General features: G+C 44.3%; 1 protein-coding gene across 7 annotated transcripts in view; it reads right to left on the bottom strand.

Moving 5' to 3' along the window:
• The window catches only part of ZC3H7B (zinc finger CCCH-type containing 7B), a 47,525-nt gene extending 28,087 nt beyond the window's left edge, over positions 1-19,438 (bottom strand). For 2 of the 7 annotated variants that reach the window (XM_014268235.3, XM_014268237.3), the window contains exons 1-8: positions 18,886-19,438; positions 12,646-12,706; positions 10,736-10,769; positions 10,162-10,359; positions 9,148-9,306; positions 6,466-6,546; positions 4,942-5,001; positions 3,516-3,558 (exon numbers count right to left, since the gene is read on the bottom strand). In XM_014268235.3, coding sequence (XP_014123710.1) covers positions 3,516-3,558; positions 4,942-5,001; positions 6,466-6,546; positions 9,148-9,306; positions 10,162-10,359; positions 10,736-10,769; positions 12,646-12,698 — 628 coding nt within the window. In that variant the 5' untranslated portion in view covers positions 12,699-12,706; positions 18,886-19,438. Of the gene's footprint in view, positions 1-3,515; positions 3,559-4,941; positions 5,002-6,465; positions 6,547-9,147; positions 9,307-10,161; positions 10,360-10,735; positions 10,770-12,645; positions 12,707-12,824; positions 12,844-18,885 lie in introns of those variants that run through there. The other 5 variants (XM_014268236.3, XM_026794516.2, XM_005488668.4 and 2 more) reach the window with 3 other exon arrangements.

Below are 19,438 nucleotides of genomic sequence, written 5' to 3'. Positions count from 1 at the left end.
GGAGAGTCAGAGATTGAGTGGTGACAACAGGTTGTGCTAACAATCTCAAAAATCCCCATCAGACTCACTCAGCTGTCTTTGCCCAAGTAAATTCCCTGCTCTTCAGTCCTTCCCGATGTCCAAAAGTGGGAGGTTGCTACTCATTTTCCCCCTAAATATCTGATCAGCAAACAAGCCCTTGGGAACTCATGTGAGGGAGGGCTGAGACAGGAAAGAGGCAGTGGTTTTCCCTAATGTTTCTTCCCCTCTCCAGTACACTACTGAAGTAGTAAGATGTTCTCATCATGCAATATAAACCTCTGTTAAGTGAAGTTAAGGTTGCAAGCACATGTTCTTCACAGAAGAGCTTTTATTCTCAAAAAAATTAAAGGTTAAAAAAAAGTTCAAATGTTAGAAATTTGGAAAATGCAGCGTTACATTTGCAGTTCTCAAACCAAGCACCCAAACTACCTTAATTCTGCCCCTGTGCAGATGTCCTGGAATAAAAGAAAAGAAGTAAGACAAAGGTGCTACTTTCTTCATCAATATTCCATTGGCTGCACTGTAACTGCAACAGAGTAAGGCTCTAAAAGCAAGTCAAAGTTTGTAAGGAGAGACAACAGCTTTTATTAGAAAGACTGATAAAATTGGGAAAGAAACTAGAGAAGCTTCAGAGACACAAAACTTGATCCAGCAAGGAATGCTGCATCCTGTCTGTAGCAGGTCTGTTCACTCAGCCTCCGTAAGAACTTGGCCATCCCTCTGCATCAGACACCAGGCGAGTGAGCCCTGCTACTGGCTCCAAACTGAGAGCTTAGCAAATCAGCAATTCCAGCAAACCCCCAAGTCCTGAACAAAACAACAGCAGAGATGACAAACACAGGCATGCCCCCTTATCTCTAACCTCACCTGCAGCACAGCACCAACCCCTGCAACCTTTCCTCCAGTATTTGTTGTGAGTGGTCCACATGGATGGACTTCAGCAAAGTGCAAGGCACTGGAGGCTGAGCCATGACAAAGACAGGGAAGCAGGGGAAGTGGCAAGGAACAGACACAGGTCCCTCTCCACATCCTCAAGCATGCCATTGAAGGCAAACACATGCTGTGCCTTATGGGATCCAACACAGGATTTCGGTGTGCAGCTGAATGCATTTCCCGCAGGCTGTGCATGTCCTTAGTTTTGCAGCTGTCCCACCAATCAGGCTCAGCTCCAACCCCATGCCCCCTTTGCAATGACTTTCTCATCTCATCTCATCTCATCTCATCTCATCTCATCTCATCTCATCTCATCTCATCTCATCTCATATCTCATCTCATCTCATCTCATCTCATCTCATCTCATCTCATCTCATCCTTTGGTGCAGAACCCCCAGCCACCAGGGAGCCAGCTATCCAGCTCTTCTCATGGCTGGAAGCTTGGCCAGATTCCCTGCAGTACAAAGGGATGGCTTGTGCCTTCCCATTTTTCAGATGTTTAAATCTGGAGTACTGTCAAGATCCCTACAGAGGCCAACAAGAAGTTCAGAACATGCCGGAAGGGATGGGGACACGTGCAGCAGGGAGCAAAAGGATGCACACTGACAGGGCCCCAAAGGATCCAGCAGTTCAGACCTTCTCTGAGGAATGAATGAGGCCCTGCATTTTCCACTCAGACTGGGAAGCAAAGAAAAGAGGCCCTCACACACCCTAAGAGGCCCCAAACCCTGAAATGCTGAATGCATGGCCAAAAGGCAGACAATAACATGAGACCCCCACAGCACAATGCATGTGAAGGGCAAGGAAAAGAGCAGGGACCAACAGGTTCCACTACTTGCAAGTGGAAGAGGGAAGATGTCCACTCCCCTCTCCCTGACCGCCCAAACACTGTTATTCCTTCAGCCACTTCCTCCTACTCTACTTTGTCCAATTTTTTTCCCTGTCTCTCCCATTCCTGCTTTCCTCAGGACACCAGATCTGCTGACCTCACTCCCCAGCTGTGATACCCACATCTCACATACTCTCCTTACAGAATGCTCAGGCATCCTCTGCATTCCCCTAACTTTTGCTCCATCTTAAAAGAATAAAACAGCTTTCTCTGATGAGTAGCTCACAGGCACACCCACACCTGCTGATTTCTGCCCCTGCCATCACAGTCAGCCTCGCTATTATCATAAGGCCAACAAGGGGCTTGTCCATACACACCCATGAACCAAGTCTCTCATACCAAGTTCCCCCAGCTGGTAGTTTCTCTGGCCATACACCTGCCTGACCCCGAGGGGCAAGCAGAGAGCTTTTAAAAGCACTGTTTCTAGCTCTGCTCTCCAAAATAGCAGTGGTTCCCTGGTGCATTAGCTGGCCAATGACCATACTGAGCGAGAACTGAGCCATGATCTCTCTGCAGGACTGGGCTGAGTTAACCAGATAACTTCAAGCAAAACATGGAGGAAAGGGCTTCAAGAGTCTGCACTTTAAAACAAAACAAAACAAAACAACAACCACAGAAATCCTTGCTAAAAAACTCTTCTAATCTGAAACTCTCAGGGTACCCAGCACCCACAGTCGTCCTGGTAGCACACCATGCTCAAGGCAATTGGATAACATAATTCCAGTGCTTTTACAAAGATTTCCTAGCAGTAAAGATTCTGTCTGCCCGATCTGCAGTAAAGGTGGCATGCTGCTCTTACACAAAATCCAGATTAGATAAAGAGCTTACTGGATGTGGTCATTCATTCATTAGTCTGTAGGAGGAGTCCAGTTAATTTTAGTACAGCAAGATAATGTGAAAAACTCTCCTTAATTCACAGAACTGGGTCTCATGATCTCATATAGCAAGCAGATACTAAACTGGCATTCAACAGAGAACTAACATGCTTTCCACAGCATCCTAATCATGAAATTAGTTACTTTCTATAAAAAGAGCAATTGCTATTTGTGGTATTAAGTCCTCACACTTACCTTTACCGACACAGAGCTACTTCACAAAGGAACAAAGACTGATGTGCTCAGAGGCAGAAGTTCAGTGCTCCAGCACACAAGGTAGCAAGCCTTTCTACAGGGGCAGAGTTAAGGTCACTTGTTTCCCAGCATGAGAAAAGTAACCCTGTTAATCTTCCTTCTTCTCCTGGGTGCCTAACCCTGAACTCGGCTCTCCCTGGGTTCCTCCCAACTCCTTTGTTTTCAATTCTTCCACCTCAATGTCTTGGAGGACCACATGCACTCAGAGCAAAACAACCTTAACTTCACTTTATCTGGACTGTTTTGTCTTGGAGCAGAATTTCAGAAGCTTTGCCAAGAGCAGCTTCAAGAAAGCACAACTGGAGAGAGCTGTGTACCTCAGCAGACCATTTTAACTCCCAGACATGTCTCTCACAGGGCCTGGACAAAAAGCTGGTTTTGCAAGAAAAACACTCCTGCTTTGCACCACTTTTTCCTTCTCCCAGTTACCAAAGTTAGGAGTGTGCAGAAGAGACACAAATGCAGGTGATGAACTTCTCAAACCTGCCAGCCTGATCACATACCATACTGAAGCCACAAGATATCTGAGGAGATATCTTTACCTGTTTCGATGTCATCTATTGAGCCCAATCCATTGGAAGTAGCCTGCAAAGAGGATGTAGGAAAAGGGAGACAAAAAATATTGTGAGAAGGTAATCTTTAAATAGACATCCACACTTTATATATGGGACTCTTCACTACTCCTAAATGTGTATGACCCCTTCTTTTCCTTTATGGCCTCTTTCTGTGCTGGAACAGTAAAACCAATGAACTTTAGGAGGCCATTGATCCAAGGAATCTATTCATGTTTACCTTCAGCAGATGACAAATCCTTTTGCTACAAGAAAACCATGTCTGCACAATATCCAACCATGTGAGCAACTCCATACATAGAACAGGGTATTTCATGTGTGGATGAGAACACTGTGTCCCAAGTCCCAGGACACATCAATTGGTCAGCCCACTGAATGGGAGATCTGATTAGCCCGATCTTACACAACGTTCCTTTTCTTAGTTCACATATTTTGCAATCTAACAACCACAAACTTCTACAGCAAATTCAAAACAGGAAAATGTTTCTGCCAAGACAACTGCTGACTTGGAGCTCAAGGCAAGGAATAAATTGAGTCCATATTTTACAGAAACATAAATAGAGGTAAGTACATGTGCCTTCAGATTAAGCTTAAAAAGGCACAAGTAAAGCATTTGTCTTGTAATATTGCATCTATTACTGTGGGGTTTGCACTATTTTCAATTCTTATAAAAGGAAAAGATTTTGAAATTAAAAACTCAGCGCAACTAATAAAGAAAGTTGACTGGCCTTCCTAGAAAGATGTGAAGCCAAATCACTGAACAGTGAGAGGTAAAGTAGTTCTTTAGTAGTCTGTTGTACAAAATTACGATGTTTATAGTTTTATTGTTTAATTGCCTTAAGGAGCATTGTGGAATACCAAACAGACTGTAAAAACAGCAAGTGCTTGTTGGGACTTTTTCTTGCCCAGTGGTAGACCAAGGAAACCAGAAATTTCTTATATTTTACCTTAGTGTTTGTACACTGCCCTGCCCAGCTGGGTCTCCCAGGACAATACAAACAATACATAAACTGTGTATGTACCTCACTCAGTACATCACAGGATTTAATTCTGTATGTTTCTTCAGCAGTTGCACTTTCTGACTTTTACTTAGCATTGCTGTTAGACATTCGAAACTTGAAAACAAAAAATTATTTAAAATGCAAGAGATAGCAAACATCCACAATAACTAAGAAAAATAACCATCATTGGTGATCTAATTACCAACATAAAAATTATGTCCGCAGAAACGTTTTCAAAGAAATTAATTTCTTGGAAATAACCCTTAAGAGCAGAAAACACTAATTAAAACAGTTCAAACTTAAAAGACAGTTATAAATTTGCATGTAAATAAAACTTTAAAGCATTCTAGTAGCACAATCCATAAACAGTAACAACCACAGGATGCAAACTCTACCTGGTTTGATGAATTGATTGAAGTGCCATTACTGAGTAGTGAGAATGTTTCCAACTCCTGCTGCAAGGAAGAGAGAGGTCTTAGAGCAGAATTCAGCCTGTGAATGCTCATGAACCAGGTAAAGCTGGGTTACAATATGATTTCCTTCCAAGCACTGCCCAAAAATAAAAGTCACCCCGAAAGGTTACTCCACTGTGACACAAGAGTGCACGTTTGTCAACACTGAAAAGGGACATTTAATTGTTCTGTACACCTCAGAACATCCAACCCACATCCAGGAGGCAAAAAACTTCCTTGAGAAACAGATGGGTTTGCGTTTTGTTAAGAAATTATTACTTTGGGAAGACATTACCCACGCTGGAGTGAAAGCTGGAACTCAACACAAAAGATCAAAAGTGTTAATAAAATACCAATCACAGAATTTCAAATAATAAAATGCATTCTAGAGTGTTTAATTTTTAAATTTCTAACATACAGGTGGTTTAAGCCCGTCTCAGCTAAGTAACATGACAGTGGCAAAAAAGGTGGCAAGGCCAATACAGTGAACAGCTACAAAAAGTATAGAAGTATTTCCACATAAACTTCCCTTTCTTTGAGACAGAAACATTTTGGAGTGTGGAAAGCTGGTATGAGATCAAGGAGTTTTCTTAGCATAGGCTTTGCATAGATTTGTTGGGGAGATGATTAACATGTTACAGCCAGATTTACCCTAAAAGCTCTCTGCAAACCAGATTCCCACCAATCATTCCACCTCATGCTACAGAGGTGCCCCTCTGCAGATGGAACACGCTGTTTGTTTAACACTGCCGTGCTTGGGGCCGAGGATGCAAACACAAACATCAGCCTCCACTATAGCTCATGTTCTCTGCTCCTGAGAGCAAAGTCTGTGACCAAGGCAGCTTATGGGAGAGCAGCTTTATCCCTGGCAGCGGCCTAACGCCCTCTAGCTCCATCCCAGGGTACACATTTGAACACCTACAGCACCTCCTTGTAAAGTACCATATCCAGTCACTGGGGTCAATTAGCTTCTAACCAGGTGTGTACCCGTGCTCTCCCAAAGCCAAGCCTTTCCCCCACCACAAAGAAGTGTACGCCTAGAAAAGGGGCAGGAACCCTTCATGATCCAATGCACTACAAAACCAGCCATGCCTCCAAAGCAGAGGATCCCATCCTTCTCATCTCATAACAGGGAGAGGATTGTGATGCAAAACCTGCTTTGGAATCAGGTCACACGTTCCTCTCCTGCAAAAACACAGCAGGCATCTGCTGTGTTGGAAGTTTCTCCTGCAGCACCAGCTGGGGACTCAGAAAACATCCTGGCAGTAGACACAGAGCAGCACTGGGGTTAGAAATGGATCAAGGCAAAGTGAGTCAGAGGGTCAGGACAAGGAGGGTTGCCAGCAGCCTGCTAGAGCTTGCAGGGTTGTGTACACATGTCTGCAACTGCACAGCAGCACCTACCACTTCTGCAAAAGTAAAATTTGTACAAGCAAAGAATAGCCTTTAAGACAAAAGAAGTCATACCTGAGGTCTTTTGTATGCTTTTCGAACCCTCAGTCCCAGCTTCTGAGCAAGCTCCTGCCCCAGTTGTGTGACACTTTCATCCTGGGGGCAAAACAATTGATGGGACACTTTCAGTTTTGCCTTTTTGTCACACAGAACAAAAAATAAAGAGGAATGCAGTTATGCACATTGGGCTGCACCAAGCCTCAACTTCAGACAGCAGCAGATAGATAATTTCCAGAACAGCCTCAGAGAGTCCAGACAGACTTCAGCATTCTTGTCATTTAGTCCTGCCAAGATGCTGCAGTTGCACCAGGAGTTTTGCCCTACACTCATTCAATGCTGCAGAAAATCAGAATCAAGTACCTGCTTCCAACAAAGCACCCACTCTGTGAAGACAGGGTTCAGGAGTCCTGCGGGCAAGTTGGCGGAAGGAGCTGCCAAGGCTGGCAGCTGATACAGCTTCCACAAGGTCTCCATGCCTGGAAAGGAGCCTGCATGTCTTCCCTCTCTGCTAGCTGCAGAGTTAATCATCAGTTTTGATATGCAGACAGTACCCACTAGCTTGTTTTGCTTGTTTGTTTTTAAAGCTGAAACCAAGTCTCAGTTTTCAACCTACTAGCTAGAAGGCATTTTGACTGTCTCCAGCTCCAGCTAAACTGCCTCAGCTTAGTCAAGCAGATCTTGAGCTTTCTCTGTTGTGTAGCATTTTACCATCCTCCCTGCCCAGTGTCCATGCCCACTCACACACCACCATGGGCTTCCTGCCCAGACTAACAACCTGCCACAGTCTTCTACACTTATATATCACCAGCAACTGTTTCCTTCTGTTTTCCTCTCTCTCCCTGTTTGCAAAAATATCAGAGTACTTCAACAGTTTTTTCAAAGAAGAAAAAAGGTATCTATCTGCCCAACCTGTTGTGATAGCTCACCTTAACGTCCCAGAATTTCCCCCCTCATATCCAACCTTGAAGCTTGCCCTCTTCTCTCTACTTGCCATGCTGGTCTTTCCAATCTCCTTCTCCTTGCAGGTTGAGTCCTTTCACTTTCAAGAGCTGAGAAGCCTCTGGTTCTTCCAGCCCACCATATCAGTAACTTTTCCCTTCAATCTGGAGTGCCATTTTTTGATTGTGTTCCCCCACACCTTCAACATTAGACTTGGCACTATCTTCACTGAACTTGGTGAAAACAAAATCTAGCTTGTCTATTTCTTCTTCTAAAACACCTCATGCCATACCAAACACAAGTGTACCACAGAGAAGTATTAACTTCACCAAACTGAGAACTTCTGCAAACTAGCAGCATTGAGTGTCTGCACCCAGAAATAAGTTAACTCTGACAGACAGCCAAATGAGTGGCACATCCTTTATCATCAGAAGTTCTAAGACAGGCTCTATTCTGAACACAACAAAGTTCTCAGCAATTACAGCAATGCGAAGATGGAAGTACCCATGTGCTCCAGAGGGTAATGGAAACAGGAGTGAAATGATGGATAGCATTAATTGCTTTTGATGCAGAGAAGGCTTATGATTTCTGTTAAGCAAGTAACAAGACAATGTTAATTTATGTTTGTTAATTTACAAGGCTGAATTGTTTAGAATAGGAAACACAGATCACTCAATATGGAAATTTTTAGGCTGAACTTTCCTGACACAGAGAAGTTTGATAAAGCAATGATAATAATGGCAGCTATGTAAACATAACTATATAGTTAAAATATAAATTAAATGGCTCAACTGCAATGTAAAATATAGCTTTCCAAGAACACCTACACTAGATGCTTTTGTTAATCAAGGGTTTGTTTATAAAACAGTTCCTTGGGACTCCCCAAAAATGATATCTTTAACATGGTTTGGTCACCCTGTTCTGCCCAAGTAAAGAAGCTAGAATTTACAAGCACAAAAGGAATAACTAACTGCTAAGAAGGCTTTCAAAGATTGCTTCTATACCACTAATAATAAAGGAAAATTAACTTCTCCTGCTGAGGTGGAAGCATTTTTCTTCTAACAACATTACTGTGATGGATCAGAACCAACATCAGCAAAGTGCTCACTTGAATCCATGTAATCACAGTTTGCTTTCCAGATCAATATCTGGCCTAAGAGGATGCTCAAAAACACTATCAGGAAAATATTTACCTCCTGGTGTATGCAGACAGTCCTCTCCGCATGCAAAAATTCACACACCCCTGAACACAAAAATAACTGTGCCATGTGATGTCAACGACACCTTTGCATGTTCCTCAAGAAATAAAAAGCTTGATCACTTTGCCTTAGTAATCAGTAAGTGAAATGTGAGACATTTATATCTAACACAGGAAAACCATACAAGTTTTCCTTTCAGAGCTCCAGTTCCAATTTATCCTCTTTTATTAGAGATAAAAAAACAGCCAATTAAAACATTCTCATGGCTTTAGTTCACCTTTTGCTAGAGTAGGGGTTTGTTCTTCACAAACAGACCTTGAACCTGCTATCACTACCTGGTGTCCCTGGCTGGCACTATCTGTAAGAGGTAACTAGGCCTGAAGAAACATGTGAGGACAAACAACTTTGAGTCAGAGAGACAGAATTTCTGGGCATAAGCATGTTCTTGGGAACAGACAAAATTTCTCTTCCACTATCCTCTTGCCTCACACTAAGCATGTTGAGGAGACAAAGATTGTGAGCCACAAAACCCTGGATGAGTTGTATGTCAAAAACTTACATGTGGGAGGGACAGCAAGCATCGGCTGTTGCACTCATACGCTTCTTTGTGTCTTCCAAGTTCATTTAAGGAACGGGCTTTCCGGAATAGCGCTCGGATGTTCTCCTTGTCGAGACTCAAAGCCTTCTCGCTGTCTTCCAGCGCCTTCTCATACAACCCCTGCATGGAACAGACCACCTGCAGTCAGCTGAGGCACAGCAGGCTAACTTGTCCTTCTCTGTGAATGCAAATGTTCTATCTCTCAGCAGAAAACAGGAATACAAGCAGCAGGTGGAAGTACATATGTTACCTCATGCACAGACCAGTGTGCAAACACACCTACATTAACAGAACATTTTTGTTAAATCTTGCAAAACTCAAAACACTTCAAAGTCAAGGAATGACAGAACTAAGGTTGCTTGAGCAACCTTATCTTGTCTCCCCCTCTATCCTGAGCATGTTACACTTGAAAGTCTTTAATTATGTGACTGCTTGCTAATTTTCAAGGGACTCAGTGTCCTTACAAACAGGACAGGCCAGTTCTGCGGTTGTGCCACGAAGAAAAGCTGTTACATGCCTGAGTAAAATGGAAGCATGCAGCCTTTCAAAGCCTGGGTATTTCAGAATCCCTTTCCATGTGTGTGCTGCACAAGTTCCTTCAAGACCCAAAGCCTTCCTACTGTCTTCCAGCGTCTCAATGGAGGAGGCAAGAGCCTCCAGAACAATAAACAGTATTCCAGAAAAATACTTATTCAACACTGGAAGACACTGGACAGTTCTAACTCCTCACCACTGAAGAGCAGAACTGCACTGTTCTTAGAACCTTAGGCCTGGCCCCCTCTCCTCACATCCTTCCTCTGGTCTTGCAAGACATAGTGCAATTGTGAGGAGAATGCAGACTTTTCAGTGTGTTGTTGTCTCCTCCAGTGTTTGAACAGGGAGTGGACAAAACCAGCTGAAATATCTCATGACATCTTTTCCAACTGCACAGCACTGCAACCCTGGCTCCTGGGGATGACCTGGAAAAGCACTCACCATGGCAAAGTAGCAGGCAGCTCGGTTGACATGGAGCTTGCAAACGAGTTCCTTTGGGATGGTCACCTCATCAGAGGCTGCATAATCTGCCACATTCAGCCCTTCCACGTACTGGACCAGGGAAAGCTTGAAATCCTTCTCTCGGAACAAATCATTGCCCTCTGCAAACAAGTTTCTCACCAGCTTCTGCAAAAAGGCCTGGGCAGCAGGGAGAGAACAAATAAGACTCAAATGGATATTCAGAGACAGGACAGGCTTCCCAATTTCCCATTCCTTTCTGTATCAAACTGCTTGCCCACTAAGATACTCCTTCATCCCTACCCTCCTGTAAAACATTAGGGTTTTTGGTAGAGGAGAATAATCCAGTCAAATTCACATTCTTCTTGAGCACTTCAGTGTCTTCTCCTTTCCCTGAAAGTTGTCATCATCAGAACCTTAAAACTTTAAGTCACAGGTAAATTGTGACAGAGCATCCCACATTCTTCACTTTTGGCATGGAAACTAATGGCTGTGCAACAGAACAAATCTTGCTAACCAGAGGGGTCCCAGCTTCAACAAACAAAATCTCCATTACCTCATAATCTTCTTGGCTTAGGGGTAATGTGGACCTGAAGAAAAAGAAGAGAAAATACTCATAAAACAGGCATCTATGCAAACAAGGGCTTTTGTCTGATGAAGAGATCCTTTTTCTAGTCCTGTGCTGGTGATCTCAGTAAGTCACTGAACTGCAAAGGCAGCTGAGGCAAAGAGAACATAGTTAGGGAGCATTATGCTCAGTGACACTCGCAGTGGTGTCAAGCGATGGTCACATCTAAGAGGGACTTGAGACTAGAGGAGTCTTATTTTCATTTATTTTCTGTGCATACATGATCCTCTGTAATGTGCCTTCTGACAGTCACCTAAAAAACCCATCTTTAATAAAGTCCTATGAGAGACTGCCATGAAGAATACAAGTGTATTTTATGTGCATCTGGCTCTAATGAGAGGCACCAGAGTGGCACTCCAAGACCTCTTCAAATTCTTTGTGAGACCAGAGACACACACAGAGATAAATGCAATCACTTTTCTCTGCCTTAACTTAGCCACATGCCTTTAGGACTACCCCACAAAAGGAGGGGAGAAAACAGTGCAGGTTCAGGAGTCCAGTTCTGAGCCTCCAGACTTTCTTGGCCAAGGCTGAACCACAAACACTGGCAGAGCTTGTGAGGATAACACCTACAATACAACAGTGCTGAGACTTAAGAGAAATGTTCTGTTCTTCAAATTGGACTACCCAATTCATCCAGGCTTGGTCCTCAAGAACAAATCAATAGGCCCTAGAGGAATCCTCAGCACCTTTCATAGCTTTTCACACCCACAGTGCATACATGATCTTACTGGTTACAGAATAAACACGTTTTAGATTTCACCTAATCACTCCTTGAAATTAACTACAGGAAATGTCATGGCTTTGTAAGAAATATTCATGCTGCTTACATATTTGGACTCCCTCTTTCACATCAAAACAAAACACCATATGGCACTGCTCCTGGTTCAGAGTGCAAGATATGCTCCAGATGCATGAACTACACCTCATATTTCTAAATTATTTTCTTCCCCAGAATCTCGTGCATTTTTGTAAGTGCTACCAATATAAATCTCACTGTTACCTCTCCAAAACCGGGCTATGAGCCCTATTTAGTCTCAGACTGGGATGAAAATATCATGGTCATATTACAGGATACAAATATGTAACATGGAAGATCTAGGGGGTTTCCTATTGTAGTGGCACAGATTTCAGGCAGAATAATTGCAGGACACAAAGCAGACCTTAAAAAACCCTGAAACCTACCTGATTACAATCTTACTACTTCCTTACTCACCATGGAACCTGGACCTGAGTTTGAGGCCTCTGCTAAGTCAAATATGGGAGGGAGAAATACTACTGTATCTAATAAGGAAGTACTAGGATTTGTAACTACTACATGAGCAACTTCAAGCTCTACAAGGCCACACGACATTCATAGAGGAGTGATCTGAAACTCTACATTGCAGGTTGGCAACTGTAAAAGAACCCAGGTTATTTATTTTTCCTATAGGCACCATATGGGGGGCCTAACAAGTTATGTACCTTGTTTCCCCACCTGCAGAGGTGAAACACTATCTCCCTTCCTAACAAAGGTGGGACAGCCTTGTTAAGAGAGCACTTTGAGATCTTCATGCTGAAGATGATGTAGAAGATCCAAGTACTATTAGCATTATGCTGACTGTAAAGATAATCCTGGAACTGCAGTGGAGGGCAAAACCAAAGGAAATTAAAATTACAGAATTTTAAGTTAATAGGACAAGAAACACCCTGAAAAAAATCACAAAATCCTCAGGACAGTATCTCTTTCCCATGCAGCAAACCCAAAGCAGTGAATAGGAAAAACTCAATTCCTGCAATCCTCAACAGAAAGATGACCACCTCCAAATCCACGGGGAACACTGAGGTTGTCCACTTACTGAATGAACTGAAGTCCTTTCTCTATTTCTTGTTTTCTCTTCTGCCTCTCCATTATGGTTGCTGTGGAGGAAGAAGAAAAAGAAACAACACAAAGTGAGTCATTTTAGGTCTTGCTGGCAATTAAACAGCAAAGTATTTTGTTTGTGCCTGAATTTACTACTAACAAAATGTTCCAGACCTGATGCCCTGAACAGCAAAGCCCATAATTTATCCACACTGCAGATACAGCACGGCAAGCAGCTTGCTACCAAGTATCTGCTTTTTCTCACATGCCACTGACAGGATGCAGGGGCAAAGAGGAATTACTTCAATTTGAGCTCTCTGCTTAGGCTGCCAGTAAATAAAGCAATGGGAACAACCAACTGTTATCATGACTGCCTTCTAGGAAAGGGAAGAAACCAAATACCATCTTTGCCTGCACTGGCAGTCATTTCAGGAATTTGTGCTTAGACCCTCCCATGATACACAATTCTGACCACTATTTATCTGGGACAGATTTAAACTAGTTTACTGCATAGCATATGAAATATACCTTATCTACATAAGGTTTATGGAGGTACAGCACAAAGGGAGATGAAATTCTTTGCTGTGGTCCGCATAAAAGCACAGCACTGAATGCATGCAATGGGGATTTCATGCTGAAAATCAGCAGGCAAGAGCGGCACAGACTGGGGAACACTTTGGAGAGGGAACAGAGCCCTAACCTGCAGTGCTTTAAACTGGGGTAGGCAGCACCCTTATGAAGGCTCAAGAGTTATCTGCACTTCATCCTCTGCAGTTTGGAAGTAAATCTTGGAATGGTTCCCCAGTGACCTCTCTCTAAAGTACACAGGCCTGTAGCACAAGAAAAGAATAATGAAGGCAAGAAAGGATGGCACTTTGTGGTAAAACTGAGCTGCTGATGACAGCAAATTTCACATCAACCAGCTGGGACCACAAATAATGCTCAGCATTTGAGGAACAGGAACTTGGGGACAAAGGCAGCAAGTACAGAAACACTGAAATGAGATGGAGATGAAGACCTTGTACCTTCCCAACCCAGGACCGCCTCTAAGAAGATATTAAAGTAATTTCTCCACCTCTACACTACAACAGCTTGGAGAGGGTTATCATCCAGCTCCTACATTAAGACCATCTCTATCATTCTAAGATATCTTGCAGTATCAATGACACAGATTGAAGGGGCCTTTAAGGTACATAAGAATCAATTCTGACAACCCAGCAAGCCCTTAACTCGTTGTGCTCTGTGCCATGCAAAATGAAGAACTGAACTGCCCTTTACCAACAAGAAGAGTGGGGGGAAGCAGGAAAGACTGGAGTGAGAGAAAGTGGCAGCAGAAGGAAGCAAGAACTTGAAAGTGATATTTTGCAGTTTCTAAGTCATCAGACAGTAAATTTGGGAGCAACCTGGTTCAAGCAGCAGGTAGGAGACTTTAAGCAGCTGAACTTGGAACAGGATGGGCAGTGCAGCAAGAAAGGGAAAGCCAATAGCCAAGGTGAGGGATGATCAGCATCTCTACAAAGGCTTTTCAACAGAAGTGATGGAGAAGAGCTGATACACTTCAGTACAACATCAACAGAAGGCCTGCATTGATTCATAAATAGCCTGGATAATGAGCAATCAGGAAGAAAGAAGGAAATTTAACAAGGAGATTGTGAGGTTAATATGATCACTAAGATACAGGCAGACAGGCTTGAGAGGTAGACAAAGAGAGAGATAATTAATTTATGTTTTTCTCCCTGTGTGAAATTTTTCAAAGACAGAGGAAGAAAGAGCAAGCTTTCTTGCGGAAGAGGAGCAGAAGGAACCATTTCCACAAAGGCAGCAGTGAAAGACATGAAAGGACAGAACCACCCCAGATCACTGTAGGGCCATCTGAGACAAGAGTGAGGAAAGGGCCTCCACAAGAAATGACAAGAGAGAAACTTTGGGGGAGAAGAGAAGGCAAAAGAGTCAAATGGACCCTCCCAAAGGCTCATGGGGAGAGCACAGGGAGGAAGGAAGAATTTCTAGCTAAATACACTAAAAGTCTTGAAGCATTCCAAACAGCCTCACCTTGGACCCCCACCTATGGCCCTTTGTCCATAGTCTAGAAGCTTCATTTCAGCGCAGGTCCAGGTCCTGCCTTGTCTGAGCCATGCTGTAGGTGAACTAGTCCTCAGGTCTACCTCTGGGACAAACCTCAGACCTTCATTGCAGGCAGCTTGTCTCCAGTCCTGTCTCTGGCACTATCTCCTACCACTGGCCTCACTGAGTGGACCTGGACTAGATTCACCACCTCATCTTCTTTGGGACTGTTGATGCACCACTCCTATTGGCATCTAGTTCTGCCTACACTGTTCACGTGTGGTGGGACTGTAGCCTGTGAGTGAGGGCATTGCTGGTGACTGCCATCACCTTCTGCTGCTACTCGTTTGTCTTGCCTGGAGGTGCAGCCCTGTTCTTGCTGCTCCCTGAGTCATGCTGGAGGGAACGTAAGTCAGGGAAGTGAAGCAGAAGCCCACAGATCTGATGAAAAGGGAGATTATTGGCGACTGTGAGAAGGGCAGCTGAACACTGGCTGGTCACCACCAAGGCAATGGCTGCATTCCAAAGATGCCAGGCACACCTTTACAACTGTGTATATCCACAAAACACAGCACCACCTTAAAAAACTTTCAATACACATGGTCTACTTCTGTTTCTGAGCTCAGCCTTTAAAACACTCTGCAAGGAGAGGAGATCCGTACCTGTTCTCACAGCTACCCTGATCCCGCTGCTAAAACATCCTACACAGCACAATGTGAGTCTGTGTTACAGTGAGAACTGATTATTGTTGCTTGCCCAGAGAGAAGGGCATTCAAAAGTTACTGACCCAAACCTGGAGTGCAGCCAAAGGACTACTGGGAATGGCTACAGAATGTCTCCTTTCTAGAGTTACCCAACTCTTCTTGCATCCTGAAGCTCCCTTTCTGTTTTTTCCTCTCCTCGTCACTATTGCCACTGCATCCAGCATGAATATCCCCATCCTTGTTTCACCTGGATGGCTGACCAGCCTACTGCATCTCTGTAAGTTCCACAATACACAGCCACAGTTTGCTCCTTGTTATAAAACCCTGGTAAAAGAGAACCTTCTGTGCCCTGCATGCTGTTGGTGCTCTGCAGTTAGACACTTATCTTCAGAGTGAATGTTCTTCAACCCAAAACCCTCCACTGCCTTCTTTAAACATAAACCACAGGCCTGATCTCCACTCTAGACTGTTGCTCCCTGGTACTGCCCCACATTCCTCCCTCCCTGCAAGTGGGTGACCAGATTTCTCTGCTACAGGTCTGTCACACCTCCAGGCTTAAGTCATGACTTTGCACATAAGACTCATCCCCTCATGGCAGCACCTTCAAAGCACTCACCATGTGCTGCTACCCACCAACTTCTTGCACATCTCTCAGGAACAACTACCTTTCTTTCCCCTTCAATGTGACTCCATACCAACAATCTCCTTCACGTGTGGCAGATCCTTCCTCTGTCCTGCCTGTCCCAACCACTGCAGGAGGCTGCCAGTCAGACTCCTCTTTTTGCTCCTCACACCTCCTCCTCCACTACCTCACCAGCAAATCCAGTCACTTCTGTCTCTCCCATCATTCCAGTCTCTTCACCGTGTTGCATTTAACACTCAGACCAAGCCATGCACTTCTTACACCAGCAAACACTTCTTACACCCAACACACAGTGAGCCACCCACATGAGCAACACTTCAGTTCTGCTGCACACTATATCACAGCTACTGCATAATTAGTTTTAAGTGCAAAGCTTGTTTAGCTTTTATTTTCATGGGCTTTTAAATAATTTCAGAAACATAGTAGAAAACATTTGATGAAGCACTGTGTCTAAGGATCCCTTTTCTCTCCCCCACCAAATCTCTCTGTCCAGACTTGTCCACTCAAATCACCAGCGAAATTCAAATACCGAGTATTTATATCTCCATTACAAAACTCTCATCCTTTCAGTCCAGAGACATTTATCCTCCCTGGATAGAGGTCCAGCATCAAGAGAGAACTTTATTCACAGTTTGTCAATAAATCACAAACCATTTGCCAGAGAGGAATATAATGCTACAGACAGGCAAAACAGTTTTCTTGCCTTAAGAAGGAAGCATGAGGCAGTGAACTGGGTGACTGAATCACAAATTGGGTGGATATCTAGATGGGTATGTGGTAGAAACACGAGATGAACGGAAAGACTTGAATTCATCTTATCAAGGACACAGCTCTTATTCATAACCCTGTCAGAGCTGAATTTGGGCAAAGTTTTTCATACTGTATTATAAGATGGCAATGACCTGACACTTGATTGACTTCCAGGCATTGACTGTAACATTTCAGCCAGAAATAAGCACACTCAGATGCAAGTTGCAGGTTGCAGAGCTGACACTGGAGCTGCCCAGGAAAAAGGCTTCAGGATACACTGGCCTGAAACATGGGAGTTTCTGAAGTTTGGCCACCTTGGTGGTCACACAATATTGGCTTGGTTAGCACAATAGCTAACTGGGTACACATCAAGTAAACGACAAACTGCAGAACCCACTACAAGCTTGAGCTCTTGCTCACTCCTGCAGCTGCCTTCTGCGATGTCCCACTCCCTGGGTTTCACTACTTCTCTCAACCAATCGCTCTTGGATTCCCCACCACTGTGCTGTGCCCACCAGGGCAGACTCCTGTGTCCTACCCCACACCTGCCGCCCTAAGGAACTTCCATGGCCACCATCTCACATCCCAGCACCCCACTAGTGCCACACCTGCTTTGCAGCACCACTGGGGTCGCTGGGGTGTCACCAGCTGCACCCGGCAATATTCACTGCACCCAGTGAATGCAGAGCAAAGTAGCAACAATCAGCTCACCCCCCCAGTGACAATAAAAGCTGTGACTCTTAAGTTTCCCTGAGAGGGGGATGGTAGTGGGGGCTAAAGCTTCAACTGACCACATCAACCCCCATTACCTCATTTTCCAGCCCCTTCAGCCTTGTGTTCCACACATAACCCTTCCATAGCAGCTCCACACATAACCACTCCATACATAACACCTTCATGTATCACAGGCCACCCTTCCTCCTGCCCCCACCGCAGCGCAGCCAAAGAGCAAGGAGAGAGCTGTGGGCTAATGCTGCCTATCCCTAAGCCACTTGCTCTTGGGTTTCTGCCCACCCAGCTCGCATTCCTGTGCCTCATTTGAAAAACTAAATCCGGGGGCTGGTTCCCACACGGATGGCGCGGGAGCCCTGGCTCGCTCCCTCCCCCCGCTGCCCGCACTAGGCCGCGGGTCCCCGGCCTTGCGTAGAGGCCGCAGCCGGGAGAGGCGCCACCTCGGCCGCTGGAGCGGAGAGGGGCCGGCGGCGCCTCTCGTACCCCCGCGACTCTGCCGAACGCCGGCACCCCGGCACTCCAACACTGCAGCCCTGCTAGGAGGGGTCTCCCAGGGCAGAAGACATCCATGTTTCCCCGGGAAAAGGAAAACAAACCAAAACATACTCTTCTTCCTTCCCCACCCCCCATCCACTTAGATAAAAATCACGCGTCTCCAAGAGTCTGGGAGACAGCTTTAAGAGGAAAAAAACCCACCAAAATCCAACACATAACGTCCCCTGCCACCCGGAAACTGTCTAAAACATTAAAGAATTAAAACCAAAACAAACAAAACAAAACCCAAAAAAGCACAGTCTTCTTATTTTATAAACTTTAGGGGACCCCACGGAAGGTCCATCTAAAAAGCAATTCCAAATGGGCTTCTCTGCCGTTTCATGGGGTTTGGACCAAACAAGAGGGGAAAACTGCAGCCTAAATACAGACCAGAATACACATCCCGAACGTACAAAACACAAACAGGCACAAACGCGATTAATACTAAGTTTTCCACGTAAACCCAGGGTCTTTCCCCCTAGCTATGCAATTTTAGACTACCACATTTTTTTCCAGGGGGTGGGATTAGGATCTTTGACAATATTTTTTTTTTTGCAAACCCCACATTTTTGGCGGAAGAGGGTTTAGCTTCAAAATCTCACCCGTATTATTTTTCACCACATTTTCTTTACATTTCCAATTACACAACCTTTCATCTATGCAGCTACTATCTGAAACCTTTACTTTCTAATGAAGCAACATCCAGAATTTCTTGTTACTCAAGTCCACCCCTTTCTACATACATAAACACACAGAGAATTGATTTAAGACAAAAATAATCCCCCCGAAATAATAATAAAGAACTCACCTCTCCTCGGGTTTTCCCTCCCACACTAGGCATAAACTTTCCTTGATAAATAGTATTGTATTACTAGAGATATTATTAATGTATTATTACTAGAAGTAATAATAATAGTAAGTGCTATTTAATTATAGAAGGCAGCATTCTCCTTCTGGATCGGCTGCCCCTGCAGCTCCCTCCATGTGCCTCCTGATCTCTTTACTTTCATTTCCAGGTCTCGCTCTCTCTCGCTCGCTCTCAGCTGCACCAGCAGGAGAAAATGCCTCCCTGCATATCCTCTGGGCCCTAGAGGCTACCGCTTTCCATTACAAAAATTCACAGATCTTTCCCTTGAGGCTGCTTTTGAGATTCTTTAAGGTGAATTAGGCTTTAAAAACAAAACCAAAAAAATCTAAAAAATAAAGCGCTTCAGCAGTCGATTCTCCGTTCTAATTTTAATGAAACATTTTTTTTCTTCCTGGTTGTTTTTGCTGATACAAAAAAATATACCCCAAGAGAAAGCAAAGCTGCCTCTGCAGAGGGAATGCATGCAGACGAACGCGGGGAGGAATTGTGAGAC

The sequence above is a fragment of the Zonotrichia albicollis genome, chromosome 4 (genome assembly GCF_047830755.1).
Source record: "Zonotrichia albicollis isolate bZonAlb1 chromosome 4, bZonAlb1.hap1, whole genome shotgun sequence".
Classification (NCBI taxonomy): domain Eukaryota; kingdom Metazoa; phylum Chordata; class Aves; order Passeriformes; family Passerellidae; genus Zonotrichia; species Zonotrichia albicollis.
This window is presented reverse-complemented; position numbering and strand designations above follow the sequence as displayed.